General features: G+C 40.6%; 1 protein-coding gene across 1 annotated transcript in view; it reads left to right on the top strand.

Annotated features, from left to right (window-relative positions):
- The window catches only part of AGBL1 (AGBL carboxypeptidase 1), a 289,485-nt gene that overhangs the window by 66,212 nt on the left and 202,045 nt on the right, over positions 1 to 21,228 (top strand). Inside the window, exons 10-16 of the mRNA XM_074836939.1 lie at positions 2,360 to 2,476; positions 3,425 to 4,026; positions 6,028 to 6,111; positions 7,196 to 7,282; positions 7,656 to 7,804; positions 11,194 to 11,281; positions 19,301 to 19,445. Of these exons, the coding sequence (XP_074693040.1) occupies positions 2,360 to 2,476; positions 3,425 to 4,026; positions 6,028 to 6,111; positions 7,196 to 7,282; positions 7,656 to 7,804; positions 11,194 to 11,281; positions 19,301 to 19,445 (1,272 nt within the window). The remainder of the gene's footprint in view (positions 1 to 2,359; positions 2,477 to 3,424; positions 4,027 to 6,027; positions 6,112 to 7,195; positions 7,283 to 7,655; positions 7,805 to 11,193; positions 11,282 to 19,300; positions 19,446 to 21,228) is intronic.

Consider the following 21,228-nt stretch of genomic DNA (forward strand, 5'->3'; position numbering starts at 1 on the left):
TATCACCTAAGAAAGACTAACCCTCTTTTTCTTCCCCTATCAGCATATTTGGGCTGTGCACCTACCTTAAGAAAAAGGTTAGTTCTTCTAAGCCATAGCTGGGGCATTTGAACCTATATTTCTTCTTTATTTGCTGCTGCACACAGACAAATAATAAAATTAATTATTCAATACTTTTCTGACTTCTCCCTTTGTACTTTCCTTGTCATGACCTAATGCAAAAAAACCCCCTACCACCTGAGGATGAGAGTGCAAACATTTATTTGTAAAAATACAAACAAGCACATATGAAAATGTGAAGTAGAGAATGCTGCTAATAATTCTTATGCACGTAAAGCGGTTTAGGAAGGCAAATCAAAGAAATGAAGTTGCAAATACAGCCTAATTAGATACGATTGAGACTTCTGTGGAAGGGCGTTTTCATTACTTGCCCTGTCTTTTTCTCCTCAAGTATTAAACTGACGTCACCCAACAAAAAAGGAAGTTAATAAACACCCCCCCCCCCCCCCCCCCCCATTAGCTCAGTGTCCTAACTTGCCCCTGTCTGTCTGGTTTTATCTGAATATAACAGCTCATCAAGATGGTCATTAGGAATAAGGTTCACAGTGAATTCATCTCCTCCTTTAATTAGTTATTCATTCAGGAACAGATTCTATATGCCTCTGAACTATTTCATTATTCATAAGGATTTACCAAGTAGATGTGAGCAGGTTGGTTGGGGTTTTTTTTTGCCTAAGAGCTTGCTCTGAATAGGAGTTTTAAGTACTGTTTGTTTGGTCTGCTGGTCATATATCTCCCGTGACAAATCTTTCTAAAGGGAAAGCAAGCAGGGAATCGATAATGAACTTTCAGTTTACCTTTTTTGTATGAGATATTTGCACAATGTTTCCTGGTATTGATGTGATTTAAAAACATTTTCACAGCTACATAACTCATATCTATGCATACTAGTAATACCAACCAAACAGAAGTTTGTGTCTCCATTTTCATCAGTAGCTGTTTGGACAGTTCTATGAAAATCAAAATCATCCCATCAACCCTGTAACCTTCTCAACCCAAATCTTCAGCAAGTTTGAAGCTGCTTATGCATCGTTATGCTGTTAGTGGCAAATCCTTTTAAAGTGACCTTATACTCTGTGCAGCTCTTCATTGCCTTTTCAGCTAGGCCCAAATAGCAGTTGAAACTCTGCTTTGCAATACAGGTGTGGCTCAGGGTTTTAAATGCCATGGGCACCTTTATATTCTGGCAATTTTTTGTTTGTTTTGATAACAGCTTCGGAAATGAGTCTGTGTATCAGGAGCAAATCACTTCTTTACTGGCATTTGGTGGGGCATACTTACTAATGACATGTTGAATTTTTTGAATAATATTGTAGTGTAATGCCCAGTCACCAATGCCATGTCTTCATTCTACCCTCTTTCCCTATCTTTTCCTGGTTTCTTATGCAATGACTGAATGTTTGACACAGTTCTGGTTTGGTTCTCATATCTGATATGGAGGAGGCTGCACATCAATGCACAGTTGCTTTCAACTGTGAAAGTTTCAGATACGGTTCTTATCCCTGATTCGCTGATGGTTGAGATCTAAAAAGCTTTTTTCATATAAAAACAATAAGAAAATTGGAGAGTATAGAAGAGGGATTGGGCAAGAGTTTCACAGATTTTTATAAACAGTATTGAGAGATAAAAATAAAATATAAGTAATTGGTGCCTGCAAGTTCAATAATACAGACATGGGCCTTTCAGTTTGATTGGTAGGCACTCAGAGAAACTATGTGGTTGTCTAAATCAAAGGTAGAAGTGTCAAGCTTTCTAATTTTACTGGTGGCCTGTGAGGACAATTTTGACTTCGATATACTTTGAGAATTTTCTTGCTACCTATACATTTATTTGATGATTGTTTCTTTGAATCAGAATATTACCAAATACATCTTGAGGACCTGTGCCTACTGGTTTATGCAACATAATTAAGAGAATGGATGATATGCTCAGAAATAACTAGTAGTTGTTGCTGTCTCTTTTTTTGAAACCACCCAAGCTGAGCTGCTTATAAAAAGGTTCAAGTTTCAGTCTTGATGTTTTTCTGAAACCATCTTTTCATCATATCCCTACTTAGGTATTCAAATACCAAAATATCAAATTCCCCTTTTTCGTGATGTAGTTTTTTCTCTTGTGCATCTATTTTCCATTCCATAAAATGACTTTAACAGCCTTCATAAGTATGGAAAGAACAGTTATAGGATTTATTTAATGAGTATGATGTCATTAGAAATCAAGAATATTATGCAGAATATTACTTTAACAATCATCTTGTGGGGCATGTTTAATATACATGTTCTTCTTAATTCTGCTTTTGTAGGATTATGACTTGGAGACAGATGTGAACAAATTGAGGTCAAGACCAGTGCTTGACCGACCAGAGGAAGAGCTTAGACAATATGAAGCAATGTGTCCAGAACTTTCCCATAATTTTCAGGTACTATCACAGTGTGGCTTCCTTTATTTGTGAATATCCAAGAGTTTAAGAAATACTCAAAAGGGATTACTGATGAGATAACTGCAAAAGGAAATCTAGATGTCTTATAGGACTGGAAAAACAAAGATTAAGACTTTTTGCTATAGCTTATTGGTGTGAATCAAGAGTGATAGAAAAGGATTGATGTTTGGTGCACATTTGGCTGGGTGTGGATTACCTAAGCACTACTAAATCAATTGCCACATGAGAAATCTGTCAGATAATATTTTGTATCCTTGATAGCAATTTCAATGGCAAATATCAAGATCAGAATGAGATGTGGAAAATAAATATTGCCAACTAGTGTTTTGAAGGAAGTGATGGAGCAGATGGCCCTGCTCCTGAGTGAAATGCACAGTTCCAATCATTGTTCTACTGCAGTTTGGGACAAGAAATGGAGCATTGCACTCATTACAAGCCTTGGAATTTAGGAGAGCTGAAAACTGTGATTCAAATACAAATCTAGAAAGGACCACTGGCTTAATATATCCCCTGTACACACAATGCTGCCAAATGGGATTAAGTTATACTCTTGCATGAAGGCAGAAGTGGAGTTTTGCATGACAGATTGGCCTCCTTTAACCTGCTGTAACATTTATATTTTTAAAAAAAGCCTTGCAAATTATCTTCCCTAGTTTGTTAGAACAATCAGTTTTGGTTGGAGATGACTCACCCAGATGACTCAATTTGATCCTTTTAGTTTCTGAGGACAACTGTTGAAACAGCTTTGTGGATAGAGAAATTCTGGCAGGTGGTCCATGGGCTGACTTTACTCTAGCTGTCTTATTGGATGAGTAGTTTGAGGAGATTTGTAAATATTTTCTCTTTCTTCCTTGAAAGGTTTCCTCTGGAAGGAGGCACAATCTGTCTTTGGTCTCTTTTAATTTCTTCTGCTTTTTAAATTTAAAGGAGCTTGAATCAGAGTCTGAGGAAGAGAAGACCTTAGAGGACAGGGCTGAGACTCTTCCCTCTACTCCCTCTCATTTCATTCCAAGTGCTACTTTTGTGAAGCATCCGAACTACAGATGGAGAAACCAAAGTGTCACAGAGATGGGACCAGATCCAGGGGAAAAGGATTTCAAAATCCCACTGCAGAGCTGGACAAAGAAGGAAAAGTGCAGATGGGATCAGACTGATGAAAAGAGAGACATTGCAGAAGCAGTCCAAGATGCAGACTCCTGTGAAGAGGAAGATCCAACCAGCAGTCATGGGCTTACTTTGCGTCCTCTCCCAAAAGATGCTGCTTGTTACAAAAAAATGTTTTACTCTGAATGTGAGGGCTCAATCAATCCTAATCCTGGAGGGAGGCTGGAGAGCTCATACACACTGACAAATCTTCTGGAGAAACACCAAGGGGATATCCCTTTCCACAGCCCTCACTTCTACATAGCCAGGGCCAAATGTGTTAAGTCCATACCAGACTACAAAGACTTGGCATTCCCTGATTTCTGGGGTCACCAGCCACCTCCTTACAGCAAGCCCATGTTGGAACGCAAGTATGGGGTTCAAAGGTGATTGTGCTTTATAATATAATTACCACACGGAGAGCTCTCAGGCTCAAAACTGGTTTATGTAGGTTCTGACTATAACATCTCTGAATGTCTTAGGAAGTTACAGAATAAACTTTGGGCTATCTGATGATTTACCACAAAGCCAAACAGCAGGATGATCTTATTTGTGTTTTCCTCCTGAGGAAAGGAAAATGGTATCTAGCTGGATTACGAACAGGATTAGGAATCAGCAAGCCTATTTCCTGTCTCTGACATGGACTTTCTCTGTGTCAGTGGATGAGTTGTGAACTGTCTGTGTGTTGCTTTCTTTGTCTTGTAGATCAAGGTGGTAGTGGCAGCCCTGGAGTGAGATGAGATTTTTATGCTTCTGTGAATCCATAAAGACTCCCCTATCTCATATTCAAAATTGTTATTGATTAATTATTGATAAATGTGTTGATATACCTATGTATGTGATGGGTCTCTAAGCTGGTCAAAGCTCTGACATAGATTTTCTAGTGGCTTTTCCTTAAAGTAAGCAGACCAAGACCCAGCATGAGCTGTGAATCTGTGACCTTATTAGAACACAAATGAGAACAAGTTCATTTTAGAGATGGAGAAGACTCTGTGCCCTTTCAGGATACATTTTTGCCTTCAGTCTTGCTCTTCATCCACCACCTTTAGTTTGCAACATTGGGTCCCATCTAGCTCTCTGAGGAAAAATCCTTTCTGTCCTCTCAGAGCTGTGTGTCTGTGTCAGGTTGTTCTTGGGAATCTCCCTGTCTATCCTCTGCTGCTGTGTCCCTTCTCACTGTGCTTCTCACTCTCTGCCTGCTCCATGGGGTCCTCCAGAATCTTCTCCTCCTTCCCTAGCATGTGCATCTGCTTCTGGGAAGTCTGTCATGAGCCAGAGAGCAGCAGTGGGCACAGGGTAAGTAAGCTGATTTCCCTCCCTGCTGCCCAGCCTGCTAGAAGAAGGCAGCATGTATGGCATGCAACACACAGAAGAAATAAAACCAGATCTCTCTGGCACACAGCTAGAAGCTGCTGTTTTTCTCATGTTATTTCAGGTGTTCAGATGAGGGGAAAGCTGTATTTTGAGGCTGTGCTGGGAGAGGAAGCTTTTCTTATAACTACCATTTTGTCTGTTCCATGTGTGGCTGTGTGCAATGACTTTATATTTCTTTTTAGTGGTAAAGGAAATTATCAGCCGATACCAAAGAGGCTGGATTCTATGCTAAATTTTAAAGCTGATCAACGCTAATCAAATGGCATTTGTGAAGACCACTAATTGCTGATCTCAAGAGAGATAATGATTCTTTCTGCAGCAAATATAAAAGCTAAAAATCTTATTTAGAAGCAAAATCACTCTACTGTCTTCTCCTTGCACTGTTGCTCTAAAAACTTTGCTTTTATGACTATCACAACATGTGTAACCATACAGCTAAAATGGGAATAATCATATCATGCTTCAGGGCATAACATGATTGCTGCAAAGGTCAGGAATAAAATCTGGTATTCCACATTCGGTCATCTTTAGGGATCAGAGAAGTTCTGTTTAATAATGAGTAGAAATTAGCTTGATTTAGAGTGAAGATTCACTATGAGACAGACTAGTAGGCTTATAAGTTATGGCAGATATTTCCTCACAGGGCAAGGCTGGCAGTTTGGGATACTGACATGGACTGGGAAGAACTGGGGATAAATCAAACTTGACGAAATACTGTAGAGAATAAAAATTTTACTGAATCAGTCATTTAACCCAAAAAGCAACTTGTAACAGCAATGGAGTGGGAGTTTCTCATGGTAAAAAAAACCAACCAACCAACCAACCAACCAAAAACATATACAAATGAAATTTACCTGGAATTAGCACATAGAAGTCTTATTTCTTACCAGTTCTTCAAAAGAATTTCCTAAGCCTCTTCATAATTTTTCTACAAGATTACCCTATGCCGAGATTTCTTTCAGTGTCATTACAATTTGCTTGTTTTTTTTTTTTTGTTTTTTTTTTTTTCCTAGGGACAAAGTACTAGATGATGTTCGCCGCTTAATCCAGCCGGGTGATGTGATAGGCAGAACTGTTTTTGATTTAGATGAGCCCAGGTGGGTAACTTATATTGAGTACTGTAACCAGGGGCTCTGTCAGTCCTGGGTTAGGTAGCAAGCTCAGTTTACTTGTTCAGCACTGATAAAAGTATAGAAAAAATCACCTAGGAGGTAAAGGCCCAACAGGAAAAATATGCAGGAGGAGTAGATTCCTTGTACATGGCTCTGGGGAAAGGATTTATTGTGGAAGTCACTGGAGCAAGAGAGTCTCAAAACCTTTTAGACAGAACAAGAAAACCTGTACATCAAAGAGACTGTATGGTGTCCCTGGATACGTCTGCATTGCATGTAGTGATTTGGAAGAGCAGCATGCAGGCTGACGCTGGGAATTGTACCTATGAATCCAGATGCAGTCTCTCCACACCCTGAAGCAGTATTTCCCATTGGGAGTGCACTTCAGTGTCTGCACAGCTGGTGTCACAGGCTATAGATGTACCCTGAAAGGTGTGGCACTTATAAAAGTCTTCTGAAAACCATACATCCAGCCTTGTGAACTGTTTTAAGCACTCAGCTATGGCCAGCAATTGTGATCTTTGAGAAGATGTAGCACAAGGCAGTTAAGAGGGTCCCAAATATGAAGAAATTGCATTCAGAGAAAGGATGAGTCTCTCAGAGAACATTCTTTAGAGGATAAAAAAGGTAAAGGACAGTTTGAGGTAGGAGAAAGTTGTGAAGTTGTTCAAGATGAATTAAAGGGTTTCTAAGCTTTAGGAGAAGGAAACTATATAGATGAGGTAAGAGTAAAGGTGTAGTAATTGTATAAAGCTGTCTTGTACAAATAATAAACTAATGGCAATAATTCAGTGGGGAAAGTAACTGGAAGAAAGGAAGTAAATATCAACTGGGGCAAAAAGGGGTATTAAGAAAGGAAAAGAAGATGCGATTTAGAATCACTAAGCAAGAGTAGAGAATAATGCTGCATTGGATAGGAAGATTACAGATTTGCTCACCTCTTGCTACTTCTCAGGGTCTTGCTTATAAAAAAACCCTATAAAAACCTATTTTAGCATACAAAAAGTGCTGAGGAAACCTCATCTTTGAAGCAACCTGCTATAGGTATTCTTGCTTTGATTTACTGCAGTTGCTCAAGCCCAGGTGCTCCAGGCTGTCTGACATTCTTCTCCAAGTTTGAATCGGGAAACCTTCGCAAAGCCATCCAAGTGCGTGAGTAAGTACATCTGCAGTGGTTCTGTCCCAGCCTGCCTTTCTGCTGTCACCACAGTGTGAAATGGTGGGGATCTCCTGGGTTTAGAAAGGGTCGGCCAGAGAAGCAGGTTATATAACTCAGACCTTATCATGCCTTCCAATACCTAGATCTCATGTAACAGGAGTGAGAAAACAGAGCTCAATACATTTTGACATGACTAACATAGTATGAGTATTTAATGGTGTGTTTGGGCACCACTAGTTTGATGGTGTTCTTTGACTCTCACAGGATATTAATGAATTTGATTGTATATTCTGTGGTCCTCACTCAGCAGGTTCAGTGGCAGACTGGTGGGGTGTTCATGGCCACCATTTCTTCTGATCTTCCTTTACAGGTTTGAATATGACTTAATTATGAATGCAGATGTGAACAGCAACCAGCATCACCAGTGGTTCTACTTTGAAGTCCGTGACATGAAATTAGCAGTTCCCTATCGCTTCAACATTATCAACTGTGAGAAGTTCAATAGCCAATTTAATTATGGTATGAGTCTTTGGGGAATTGGAGTAGTCTTCTGTTCACAAGAAAATTTTTTTTTTATATGCCATAAAGGTTTTGAACTTTCCATGTCTATAGGGGAGACTCTAAGTTTAATGTTATCTGCCCTGAAATCCACTGAAAGAGTTACTTCAGACTTGTCAAAGGACCTTTCTCTGTCCTCAGGAGGACTGAGGAGTAAGCTGAATATTGAGACCTGGGAGAGGATCTGTGGGGAAAAAAATGTCATTGTTCTGTGTTTAGAGACCAGAACTGGGGAAGAATGGGACTAGGGTTGGGAGAAGGGAAAAAAGACAATCTGCTGGAATTGAATGAGCAGAATAGGATTGGAAAGTGCTTCCAAGATTTAAATAAATGTAGATAATCCTCAGACAAATATTCATGATTCTTTGGGCTTATCCAGAAAGACATCTCTGCCTTCAGATCTGCTGAGACTTCTGCTGATATTAATGATTAAAAAAATTGCTGTTCCTTGCTGTCTTTGAGCTCTTGTCATAGTCTGTGGTTCAGGAGGAAGGCGGTATTGCTCAGAAATAGGCAGGGCAATTCCCAGCTTTCATTGCCCTTTTTAGAAGAGAAATTATTTCTTCTGCATGGAGACTGTGGTTGAATTCTTAGCTGGCATAGGCTGTTTTTTTTATTTGTTTCCATGGAGCTGTGTTAATTTACACCAGCTCAAGACCTGACTCAGAATGTTTAATAAGCCCCTAATATCAGACTTTGCATTCCTCTGAAGCCCTGTGGATACAGCCTTCGACATCACCAGGAGAACTCTCTCAGGATCAATGTACCTAAAACAAATAGCTCTAGGATCTGGAATAACTTGTCACTTGTATTTGTGAAACTGGCTGGATGAGTGGCATAATGAATTATAAGGCATTTGCTCTTTAACCCTGAGGGCTGGAGTTCAAGTATTCATATAGATCCCAAATTAAAATGAATTCTTTTTTGTCATCTTATTCTGCTTCCCTGAATTATCAAACAATTCAGTGTGGTGTGTCTGGTAGCAGCTTAAAATTGAAGTATGTTGAGGTCTAACTGTAAACCCCAATACAACCTCTGATACAGCCACCAGCAGCTTCACAGCTAGAGAATTGGTGGAACTGGCTATTATAATAATTATAATAATTGACTATTATAATTGGCTATTATTGGTGGAAGGTTGCTTGTTATCTGCTAGTTTGGCCATTGTCAGCATTTATAATTTCATTTTGTGCACCTGAAATTGTACATGACTCACATGTTCAAGTGTGCAATGAAAATTACATTTGGAAGAAAAATGTGAAAATACCATCCTGTGTAAGGAGTGGGGCTAAGGCATGGCTTGGTTTTGTATGGCTTGTATGTGGGATTGGCTGTTAAAGCAATTCTTCTGTGGGTTACTTCTGCTGCTCTGAGAGGGCAGTGAAGCTCTAGCTTATCTGGCTTGGCTGAACGGGGCTCACTACCCCTTCCAGCACATGCATAATATTTACACAGACTGTTGGTAAGAGATGCTGTTTATTCATTACATTCTCTCTGCACTGTCCTGGGCTAATGCCCATGATATAATGCTAAAAGCTTCCATTTGTGATGTAGTGCCAAAGTGCCATGGGTGGCAATACTTTACAGCTCCTGGTTGCTGATCTGTTTTGATTTTTCCCTTCCCTCCCTTTTGATCTTGGTAAGATGGCACTGTGTAACTTTCAAATCAGCAAAAAGGATATTTAATGAAGTAGCTGTGACTAGCAGCAGAGCAAGTCAGGAGGTGCAGCCTCCACCTCTCTCCTTCCCCCTTTTCCACTAACTTACTGTACTGTGGGGAATAATGGGATTTTGTCAGAACCCTGAGTTGTGTTTGTTTTCTAAAACTGAATGTTTCCATAGGGAAAGTGGAGAGGAAAAACTGAAATTTTAGTTTTGTTTTTTGTTTTTTAATTAAAATGAGATGGCAGAGCAGTATCAATCATCACTCTGAGGCAGTTTGGTGGGTGTGTCCCTTGGACTCACAGAGAAGAGCCAGAGCTGGCGTCTGGGATGTGAAAGCATTGTAGATGCTGAGCCTCATGTCCCTTGTCTGATGAACTGGACTTCTGGGCAGGCCTGTGTCTGTTGACACTCACTGTGGCCCATGTCCTGGAACCAAACACAGAATTTCTTCTTGTACGTGGCTTACGGTGCTGGTTCAGGAAGCAGCAATATAGAGGTTACTCCTAGCTGTAGGCTAGTTAGTGCTACGCCACACCCCAGCCAAAGGTGAGCTGGACAGGCATTTCTGCTGGTACACTTGTCAGCTCTTAAAGCACTGAAGGGTTTAACAGAGAAACCCAAAGGAAGAAGGGAAACTGAATAGCTCCTTATTGAAATATGTCATCAGTATTAATGACTTTCAAGCATCACCTCCTCCCAGCACAAGAACAGCCAAGAGAAGGCTCAGGGGACAACTTATCAACATGCATAAATATTTGATAGTGTGTTTTTCCCCTTCTTAAATACACTTTCACAGAAGTGCCACCAGCATTGTTGCTGGGCTCAGCTGTGGCTGCACTGGTTCCACTGGAGCTGGCTGGCACCACCCCAGGGCAGAGGCCACCCCTGCAGCCCCCAGCCACCAGCACCTTGGCAGAGACACCCTGTGCAGAGAGTTTTGCTGGTGAGGGCAGGATCCTTGCAGTACCTGTAAAAGAGCACGCAGGTGTGTAGAGCAAAGGAATTTGATGCAAAAACTGCCTCAGATGGGCTGGCTTCATGAAGCTGTGAGTAATGTATATGCAGCTCAGATCAGGGAAAGCCTCATACCTCAGGGTGTCAAATGGTAATATTCTGGAGGTCAGGAAGAAGTCATCTTCTGGTACAATACGCTACAGAGATGGATGCTATCATTATCAGCATTTATGACACAGGTATTATTTAGGTCTAATGGCAAGTTTAAAACCTCCTAGTTTTGCTTGTTACTTTCTGAAAGTATGGTGCTGGATGCTCCGCAGATCTCTAATGCTGTGGTAGGATTAAGGTTTCAATAACAGTGCAGCCAAGCATAAAATATTGGACTAACCAAATTACTGATCTTATTGATACCTTGATTCCTATTCTTTTCTTTCCCTTCCTCTGTTTGTAAACAGCAGCTTGAAGACCTTCTTTGCAAAGGCCAGTAGGATAATCTGTTTTTTTAATGAAGTCCATTCAGCTCATTTCTTCTGAAGGTGCTTTTTGTACAGACACAGCTATATCAGAACGAAGCATGGGGCTTTGGGAAATGTATTTATTTTGCATAAACTATCTGCAGAGATAGCATAGAGAAAATAATGATGTTTCTTGTTTAGCGTTTCCCTCCCCATCCCTGTCTTTTCCAGCCAGGGAAGTCATGTCACTTGAAACTGTTTTGTTTTATGTAGGCATGCAGCTGGTCATGTATTCAGTGAAGGAAGCTCTCCAAGGCAGGCCTCGCTGGCTTCGGGCAGGCCATGATATCTGCTACTACAAGTAAGTGCATTTTTTGTGAATAATTTGCGGCTTCCTTTCCCCTGTGTTCCCCTCCTGTTATAACTGCATTGATGTTGTTAACCTTTGACCACCAGTGGCACCTGTTTCAAATGTCTCTAAATTGGTGCTAGCTCAATGTGTTACACGCTTCCACCTTCAGAAAACAGCTACAAGTGAGATCTCTGTATTAGATGCCTGGGGAGAAACAGGGCACGTGCAGAATTCACATCCCCAGGAGGAAGGAGGAGGAAAGGGAATGGGGAGTGCTCAAACCTTGCTGATGCAGCCAGGAATACAAGGAAGCTAAACCCACAAAGGTAGCGTAATTGGCTTTTTCCCAGGAATTGGCTTTTTGTCCAGGAAGAAACGAGCTGGATGGGATCATTGTTTTTATTTTGCATACACTGACTTTCGTAAGAGATGTAGGAGCTGAGGAGATAAAGAAAGGGTTAGCATATACATAGGAGTGTTTGGGGGGTGGGGATGGTGTATATGTATACACACCTGTATAAATATAAATGTAAAAATAGACATATACATATACACATTTATTTATTTATTTGTGAATCTATCTCTATACGTTAGAATCTTCACAAGCTTCCCTTATCTGCAGAGCTGGAACTCAAATCCTAGAAGGCAAACTGCTCTGTGGACTGCGCTTACTGGCACTGTCTAAACCTTGTCCTGATAGTAGACACGGTAGGGATGAGCGTTACTTGCTGTCCTATGGGAACTTTTGTCTTTCTACTGGGGCCAGGCAGCAGTGGTGTAAAGGAGTTTGGACAAGCTCAGTGCTGATACTTATGCAAGTTTCCTGTTTCAGGCTGTTTCTGAAGTGTGTCAGAGCCTCAGAAGAGATATGCTAGATCAGTCTCATCTTTAACATGTATCTGAGCTGGAGTTTGACTCATATGAGAAACATTTTCACTCGGGTATCTCATTTCCATGCAGAAAATTGATCCTTGATTCATTCTGGTTATTACAGTCAAAGGAGACGAGTGCAGTTTGGGCTTTCAGTAGGTTGAATGAACCCTGTTTTATTTTCTCAAGGCTTCCAAAATGTTCTCCACAACATTTATTATTTTTTTAAAGATGACAGTTGAAAGGGTTTTCAGGACTAAGATAGCTGGTATGTTTTGGATTAGAGAATCTGTGCCAAGTTGAAGGCTGTGGGGGACAGAATAGAACAAGTGGGAAAATTACAGGTGTGAGTAAATGTATTCGGTTGAGCGCCTGTGAGCGGGATGTCTGGGAATGATGTAGCCTGGGGTGATGCAAGCAAGAAGAGGAGCCCTGCACTGGAAAAAAGAGGTTGTGTGTTGAGGATGAACTGGTAGAGCATTATGGGTGAAGTTCACATACTTTTAATCAAATAGTGCAGCATTTGGTGTTAATTAATTATTTCATCCTAGACTTACCTGTCATGACCTGAAAGCTGGGACTGAGAATGCCTGAGTGACAATTTTTCCTTCTTTTTTTTTTTTTATTCTAATTATTTTTTCTATCATGATTCTTAGTCACAAATGTGCATCACCAAAATGCCTCAGTGTCCCGAGACTTAATGGGTGCTGCATTAGGCACTGTATAACCAAACCAAAAGTCTGGTCATTGCCCCTAATACTTTGCATTTGAAGCACAGGGCATGGGCTACCCAGTGACTGCAGGTAGTTGGGGAAATACAAGAAAACAGAAAGGTGTTAACACAATTAACAATAATGATAATTGTCTGGCATGGTAAGTAGCCCTCTCAGGACAGAGCTGAACTTTTCCGATGTTCTAAACGATACTTCTACCTTCATGAACTGATGAGCCTGATTTTAGAAACTGCTGTGAAATAATGGGCTTTCTCTTTGTAAGAAATTTGTATTTGTGTTGCAGTTCACAATTTTGCTGTTAGGTTCAGAGGTGGTTATGTTCACAAGTAGATTTGATGAGACAATAAACCCAAACAATGACAGTGGGCTGCCTTCCAGAAGTAGCAGAGCCTCAGACTTGTGTTGACACAAAAAAATTCCAAGTCATCCGAAATCTCTGTTGTAATCTTTTTCCTTTCTTTTATTTGGGAGCAGGGTGTGGGGCAGGGAGACGGTGTGTGCTGAAGGCTCAGATTATCCTCTCTCAGCCTGGCACCCTGTCTGTGGCATTTTGAGTAGCTATTTTATTTTGTTCCAAGTACTCTTCACTAACCTTTATTCACCTAACCTTTTCTACCTCAAGAGCTAATGCACTGTGGTGCAGTGGCTTCCCTTTGCACGCCCGTAACCTCTGGCTTCTGTGAGTACGGACTTCTGGTTGGGCAGACTTTACGTGCTGATTACCATAGCAGTGGCCTCTCATGTCATTAACAAGGCAGTTATTGTGAATAACGAAACATCAGCTGTCTTCTGAGATTAAGCTATGATTGTACAATTAAGCTTGTAATCAGATTCCTGTTCAGAATATGTGAGAGAATTGAGTTTTATTGATTTGGAATATTCTGTGTTTTCTAACTACATTGCATTATATGTCAACATATTCATCTAGGATAATGACTTGTTGTCTGTCTCATTTACTGTTTATTCTAGGTTTCCATGTTTTTGTATGCATAAGAATGTGCATACACACACATATGCGCACTTTCACCTCTACTGAAACTCTAATCTTTTTATTTCAGTGATTATAAAAGAGATTCCCAGTCATGAGAAGTTGTAGTTGTGAAGGAATGTGAAGAAAGTATGTTTGGGGTTGCTCAGACTTTGGCTCAGAATAGGAGGAGATGGGATTGCTATAGTGATATCATGCTTCCTGTGTTTTGGGGAAAGAGCTCACTTCACTTCCATTCACCCTGGTCACAGGTATCCTGGGGTGGCACATTTTGAAGGGAACCTCATCTAATTACTTTTACCAGGAGTTATTCATAAATGTGGGAAAAGAGTGATATACTTACAAAAATAAGGAGGAACTCAAAGATGCCTTTAATTGCTTTTACAGCAGGGCTTTTATTGAGAGCAACCTCTGAGCTGAAGGACAGTGGGAGGAAAGGCACATTCACAAGATGTCCAGGTGATGCACGTTGGCTGAGCTTTGCTGACATTCATCTTCACTGAAGTTGGGATCGTTCAGTCATAAAGATGAATATTGTGGCACAGCTCTGTCATCATGTACCTTTCCCATATGTCTCATGAGAATTTTTATGTTACGGAGAATATTAGTGGTGCTCTTGTCAAAAGGAAGCTGAGTGACACTTCTGCTCTATTTTATTGCCTCTCCATGAAGTGACAGGATACACCCATGATAAACAGAGTTGCAGTTACTATAAGATCATCTAATTCACTTGCTGTCTTGGCAGCTTTTATGCACTGAATAATATTCCTTTCTGGCAAATTATTTAAGGAACAATGGCAGCATGCTGAATTGGTGACAATGTGCTTGTGCCTTTAGTTTCATGGCTCATTCTAAGCATATTATCTAACCTCTAGCTTTTGCAGACAATAGTCCATTCACAGACGGTAATGAGGTACATGGAATGTTTTGTTCTCAGATCACCACTAAAGACTTGACTGCTTGGTGATCATAGCGGTGTCAGAACTAGGTCTTCTCTTTTTCTCTTCAGTGTCTTTATAATCACATTAGATGAAATCATCATCATAGCATTAGCAGGCCACCTCTCAGTTCTAATGATATCTACAAGAGAGGGCTGAGACATCAGTCTCAGTCTGAGAGCACCTGACCTTTACAATATGACTGAATGCCTTAATAGCAAGATGGCTGTGGGATATTCTGCTTCGACTGGGATTCTGCCTGATATCTTGACAATAAAGATGCTTTAACGTGGATTTTGCCCTTGAAAAGGAAGTTGTGTTGTACATTTTCCAGTTTCCAACATGGCTGACTGAAAAGGAAGTTTCATTGTACATTTTCCAGTTTCCAACTTGGCAGACCCCAAAATAACAGCCATGCTCCGTAAATTGTTAAATACTGTTTTTTAATGGCATGAACCAAGGTGTTACTAAAGCATATTGCACTTAGCAGCCACACTTGGAGATGTAAGAAGGTCAGGGAATGTAAAACAAGGACATCAGACACCAGGTGGTAGAAGGATTTTGGACAAAGGGAATGCATCAGCAGATTAGATGTGATAAATAGTTTACTTTCCATTTGGACTCTGTTTTGAAATGGCCTAGAAATCTAGGGTACTGATATTTTCTTTGGCCATTTTAGTCTAAGCCGATACAATGCCACATTCCATCACCTACCAGTGCTTTTTACTATACTAAATGCTGCAGACAGGAAGTTTAAAGATGAGATGACCAAGAGAGGTTGTTCTTGTATTGATTGGTGATTTTGAGTTTCTGAGTTGCAATCCATCTCCTTTACCAACCTGCCTGTATCTTTGGTCAAGTGGCTTCACCTGTCTGTGTCTCAGTTTCTCCATCTATAAAGGATGGAAAATTAGAGTCACTTATCTGCCACCCAAAGAATGGGAATAGATAAATGGGAAGCAACTTTTAATTAGATAATGCTTGCAAAGGTCTTTTAAGCTTAAAAAAATTATTATGCAGACTAAGTGATAAGTAGTATTATAATTATTATTAATTAACTTTCCATCACAGGTATGCTAGAAATACACTACCTATACATTATTTCTGAAGGAGAACAGCAAGCAAAATGATTTCACTATTACAAAGTGACTGAAAGGCACGGTAGATACAGCTTGTATGCTGATTAAAAACCCCACATTTTGGTCTCTTATTTTCTTTCCAATGATGAGCGTATTAGTTTCTAGAGAGCATGTGAGACTTTGAACATTTTTTGAAAGAGAACACAAATAAGGTAGTGAGGACAAGATGTTGCTAGGTTCTCTTTTTTCCTTCCTTCTTCCTTGCTTATTAATTTGGGCTTCATGCTGGTATGGTCGAGTGTTGTGATGAAAAAGAGGTGAGGAAGAAAAATGATCAGGAGGCAATAGAGCCATCTTGGGGTGACAACAGTAGGAGAGGGAGGCAAAGAGGAAAAAATGCTACTTTTTATGTTTCTTTTAAAAAGATTCAGAGCCACTGCATGATATGATGGATTGTGAGAGACCAGATTACACACAGTAAGAATACGTGATCATTTACACTGCTTACACACAGGTGGTTTTGCTTTTTAATGCATGAGTGAAGAACATTGAAGCCTCAAAAAGCTACCTCTAAACTTCCTGTTACTACCAGATAGTTTGCTATAGACTGAAACAGGTGTCAAGAAGTGATTCAAAAGTCTGGAAATAGCTGTTCTGGGCAGGTAGTTTGCTGGAGCAGTAGAGGTGCTCAGAACAAGAATGAAATGTGCTAAGCAGTGCAGTGAGAGTGCTGTGCATTGATACCCTCAAGATCATGCGATCTAAGCACTGTCAGGAGTAAGGACCATTGACAACCAGTGTAGCATCAAGGCCAGAGGTGTCTGGTGCTGCAAAACCTCTGGGTTAAGTGGCCATTTTAGACAGGACAGACATTTTTAGCTGCACAATTACAGACTATAGAGGGAGAACCCTTTACTGGAGCATTAGGGACAAGTGGGAATAATGTGTGTGTAAGATATTTAGGCAGTATCTGCCTGCAAAGACCTGCTTCCTCCCACACTTCTAACTACAAATGTGAGTTTGGAAGGAAGGACTCAGAAGGTCTTAGCACTTTGTGAAAGTTCTTTGTGAATAAGGTCATCTAACCTTCCAGCTGCCACTGAATATAATAGAGGCTATGGAGATGAGTACTGTCATTATGCACTATACCAGAAATGGTTCTTAATTATCGTTCGCTTCAAAATTAACAGGAACTAGTTTAAATGGCATTGTTCTGACTTAAAAAATAATACAAAGGTCTCAAATCCTGGATCCACTGAAATACATACATAATAGCTAAGTAGATGTTTCTATATTTGCGGGTTCATTGCATTATTATTTTTTTTTTTGTCTGAGTCTTTGTCCAATATTAAGGTGGCTTATTTGCAAAAGAAATGTTGAGGTGAAGGGTTCAGCTGAGAATAAAATCATAGGCTTTTCAGTTTGCCACTGTGACTTGGTGTTCCTGTACTAACTATTGATCCAGTCAGTATCACTCACCCCACATGTTCCTAACTATTAAATTCAGGTGAAAACCCAGCAGCATTGTATTGTGTCTTCCTTATGAAAAAGAGCTGATTATTTTGGAGAATTTGACAAGAATAATTATCTTTTCTCTCCATCCCTTTGAATAAAAATGAACAGCAGCAAAATAAACTAGTATAGTAAATTTCAGGAGCTGAAATTGCATCTTTTGGTTGCCTCTTCTATTTTGCATTTTAATGCAACATTGATGATAACATTTGTCAAAGAAACCTCACAGTCCTTCAGAATCAGAAGGTTCGGCAACAGCATAATTGGTGCAATGTGGGAAAAATATTGTTTGAAATGTACTTATGGATGCAATTTGCTGTGAGGCTTCTCCCTAAAGTGCAAGAATTTTCTCTTCATCTCTGCTGAAAGAAAACTTTCTTACTCAGTCTAAAGTCATCTTTTCATCAGAGTAAGTCTCCTGCAAGAGATCTGGTCCTGGAACTAGATTGAGAAGCTATCTTTAAGTTTTTGTAGTTTTAATGACAGGAGTGTCAAGGGCCTGAGTGCACTAGTAGACCTGGATGATCCTGACCAGCCTCCAACCACACCCTCTGCCCATGGGCTCAGGAGCTTCACTTGAGCTCTGTACTGGCCACTCAGTCCCTGTCTGAGCTCTGCTGCAGTGAGGCTCCAGCTCAGTAACTGTTGTGCCTGGGCTTTGCTATCAACTCTGGTGATCTGGATCCTGACCTATGGACTGACCTCCTGGCTTGACCCAGATGTGCCTCATCACCACAAACTTGTCTGATGACCTGGATGTGTGGTTGACCCTGTGGTTGAACCTATCTGCCATCCCTGGGCATGCCTTGCTCAGGTACTGTGGGAGGGGACACTGGCTGGTGAGGCCCCTGCCCTGCTGGCTTCTATATCAAGCTTAGCTCCCCATCTTTTAGGGAGCAACTGGTCCTTGCTGCTCCCTGACAAAGAGAGGCTCAAGTCTTCAAAAAGGAGAGATCCAAAAGAGGATTTTTTGGGTAGCTTACAACCTACAAATCTGTACAAAGTTGCTTCTCCTCTGTGTGCAGTCTCTACTCAAACCCACTCCCGTCCTCTTCCTATTCAGTAAAGAGCCTTTGATGATATTTGAAATATTTTTATGTATACCCTATTTATTATTTTTTTTTTTATTCCTGGAATATCCCTTTTCTTCCTGTGATGGAACTGACTGGTTGGTTTGGTAGGTTATTCACATTTTCTAAATCTCCAGGCTTTCACAGAATATTTTCACATGGCATTGTTCAGGGCTGTGAATAGGTACCTGCATCTCTGAGCAAGACAATTTGGATGTTGGAAGCAATACAGCAGTGTTAGCTGAATGCATTAGTTTAAATATGTCTGGACTGTGCTGTATGAACTATTATCAGCTGGCTTCTTTCTTATTTGCACCTTCACAAAATGAACAAAATGGTTATTTTTCTGTGATAGTTGTCCCATCCATCAGCAGCATGTGACTATCTGGGACTGGCTGTGCCACACGCAGTTCTGCCTTTTAACTCCCTGCTGGTCTTTGTGTGAATCCCGAGATGCCCTTGCTTCTGCTGTCCCACCTTGGTCAGTGGTACTTACCATCACGATCCTGTTTGCATCTCTGTCTAGTGGAGCCGTGGTTTCTCTAACCTTTCTTCTTTCATATAACCTGTAGGTTCATTGCTGTGTTACTGGATGTTGTTTCACACTGTGTTATATTTTTTGTACCTGTTCATTGCTGGGATTGGTTTGACTGTACTTACATGGGGACTTCCCAGTTTTGGTACAATGACTGGTTGAGTTTGGAGCCCATCTACATCATGAAATGAAAGCTCATGCAGGGTGGACACTTCTCTGAATGCTTAGTTCTCTCATGACTGCTCCAAATGTGCATCTAGAAGTGAAAAACATCTACTTCCCCCCTCTTTCTCTTCTTCCAGAAACCACTACCGCTGCAGTGCAGCTGCAGGAGGAGGTGTGAGAGGAAAATTCTACTACACGCTCACCTTCAGCATCAAGTTCCCTCATACAGATGATGTCTGCTACCTGGCCTACCATTACCCCTATACATACTCTACAATGATGGTAATACTGATATGTCCACCTAGATAAGCTAGTGAGCCTGACAGGTTGGGGCTGCTTGGGTATGGGTAACCTTTGAGATAAATGGAGGACTGTTTTCACAGGCAGTTAATGATCATGATGGTGTCATTGCCTTGTTTGCAACTGCAGCTCTGCCAGCTCTGAAGCCCAGAACGCTGTAGGAGAAAAAAAATTTCTGTATGGGATAAGCTGGGGTACAAACCATTTGTACTTATACCAGTCATAGCAAACCAAAGATGTCTCTGTTTGCTTAGGGCTGCTGGATCCTCCTCCTGAAGGGGTGGGAAGCAGGGCTAATGGCAACTCGAAAGTGAGAGCCACCCTCTCCTCCTTCTGACAGAAGGTAACGGCTCAGCTTTCAAAGCTGCACCCAGCAATACCATAGTGCTGTATCTCATCTGAATGCTTTCTCAGCTGTTTCCTCTGCCAGTTAGAGAGTCTGTAGGAATTTGTGACACCCCCAGCAGTGCTGTCAGTACAGAAACTAAAAGAATACAAGTCCAATGCATAAATTGTACTATTGAGTTGTACCAAGTTTGCTTTCTGAGGGAGGATTTGTTTTCTACAAACTTCTCTGGCCAGGGGTGGATAGTAAGGGAATTTTCTGGGAAATGCATCCAATGAGTTTTCTCTGTGATTGATGTAGGAGAGGCCGAGGTCTGAAATGAAAGTAGAATAAAAGAAGGGAAATGAATAGTTCTGGAAGTAGCTTTGTTGTGTTGTTAAAGATGAGAAAGATGTTACTGAAAATGAAGACACAGTTCCAGTAGATCAGTTTTCCTTCCTTCTCCCCTCAATTTCCATTGTCAACCCTTTTTCTTCTGGGCAACAGATGCCTGTGTGGGTTGGTGAAGTTTGGGCTCACTCTATTTTTTATAACGGTATCAGTCTGCCATTACAAGATATAAAAGACTATGCTTTCAAAGGAGACAATATCCTCTCCCGCTTACTAGCCATGCCGCTCAGCATGCCAGCATAGTTAGGCCTAGATTAATTCCCATTCAAACAAGAGTCTCTTGTCAACTGCTTTGCATCCTATTGTAGATGTTCAAAGAAACTGCTTCCAATATCTGGGAGAGGGCCAGTAAAGCCTTCACAGTCCAAAATATGCCTGCCAGCTCACTTCTCATTAGGCTTATGGGTACCAGTTACTTTTCAAAATCAATGAGGAAGAGTATGCTCCAGTAGTGGGGTTTGACCTATAGCCTTGACGGCATGTATATACTGCAGTCTGCGGGAGAAAAGACAAATGTAATACTGAAGAACTGGGTGGACTTATTCACCACCATACTTTATTACAGAAATGCAGTGCCTCATCATTATTTTACTGTTATTGATTTCTCTCTTCTGCTGGCATAAAAGCAAGAGAGACTTGGAGAGTTTGTATGCTCTGGGAATCCCTGAATATCTCACCTGCTCATGTATGAATAGAATAGAGATGAAAAAGATGTTATTCCTAGACTTGCATGGTCAAGTTCTGAATATTTCACTGCCTCTTCAAATAAAATGCTCATTGAAGTTAGAGGGAATTTTGCCCCAGGAAAAGTTTAAATGAACTCAGACTCAATAAGGACCATAAAGTTTGGTAAATGGGAATTATGGATGGAAAAGATTGATAGATTGTCATGTCCAACTCTTTAGCCAAAGCAGAATTTTTGCCTCTAATAATTCTAAAAGGCTTCTTTGCTTGGACTAATTTAAAATGTCAAGTGATGCAATTTACACATTTCCATGTTACTTTAATTTCCACAGTAAATAAACCAAA

The sequence above is a fragment of the Strix aluco genome, chromosome 12 (genome assembly GCF_031877795.1).
Source record: "Strix aluco isolate bStrAlu1 chromosome 12, bStrAlu1.hap1, whole genome shotgun sequence".
Classification (NCBI taxonomy): Eukaryota; Metazoa; Chordata; class Aves; order Strigiformes; family Strigidae; genus Strix; species Strix aluco.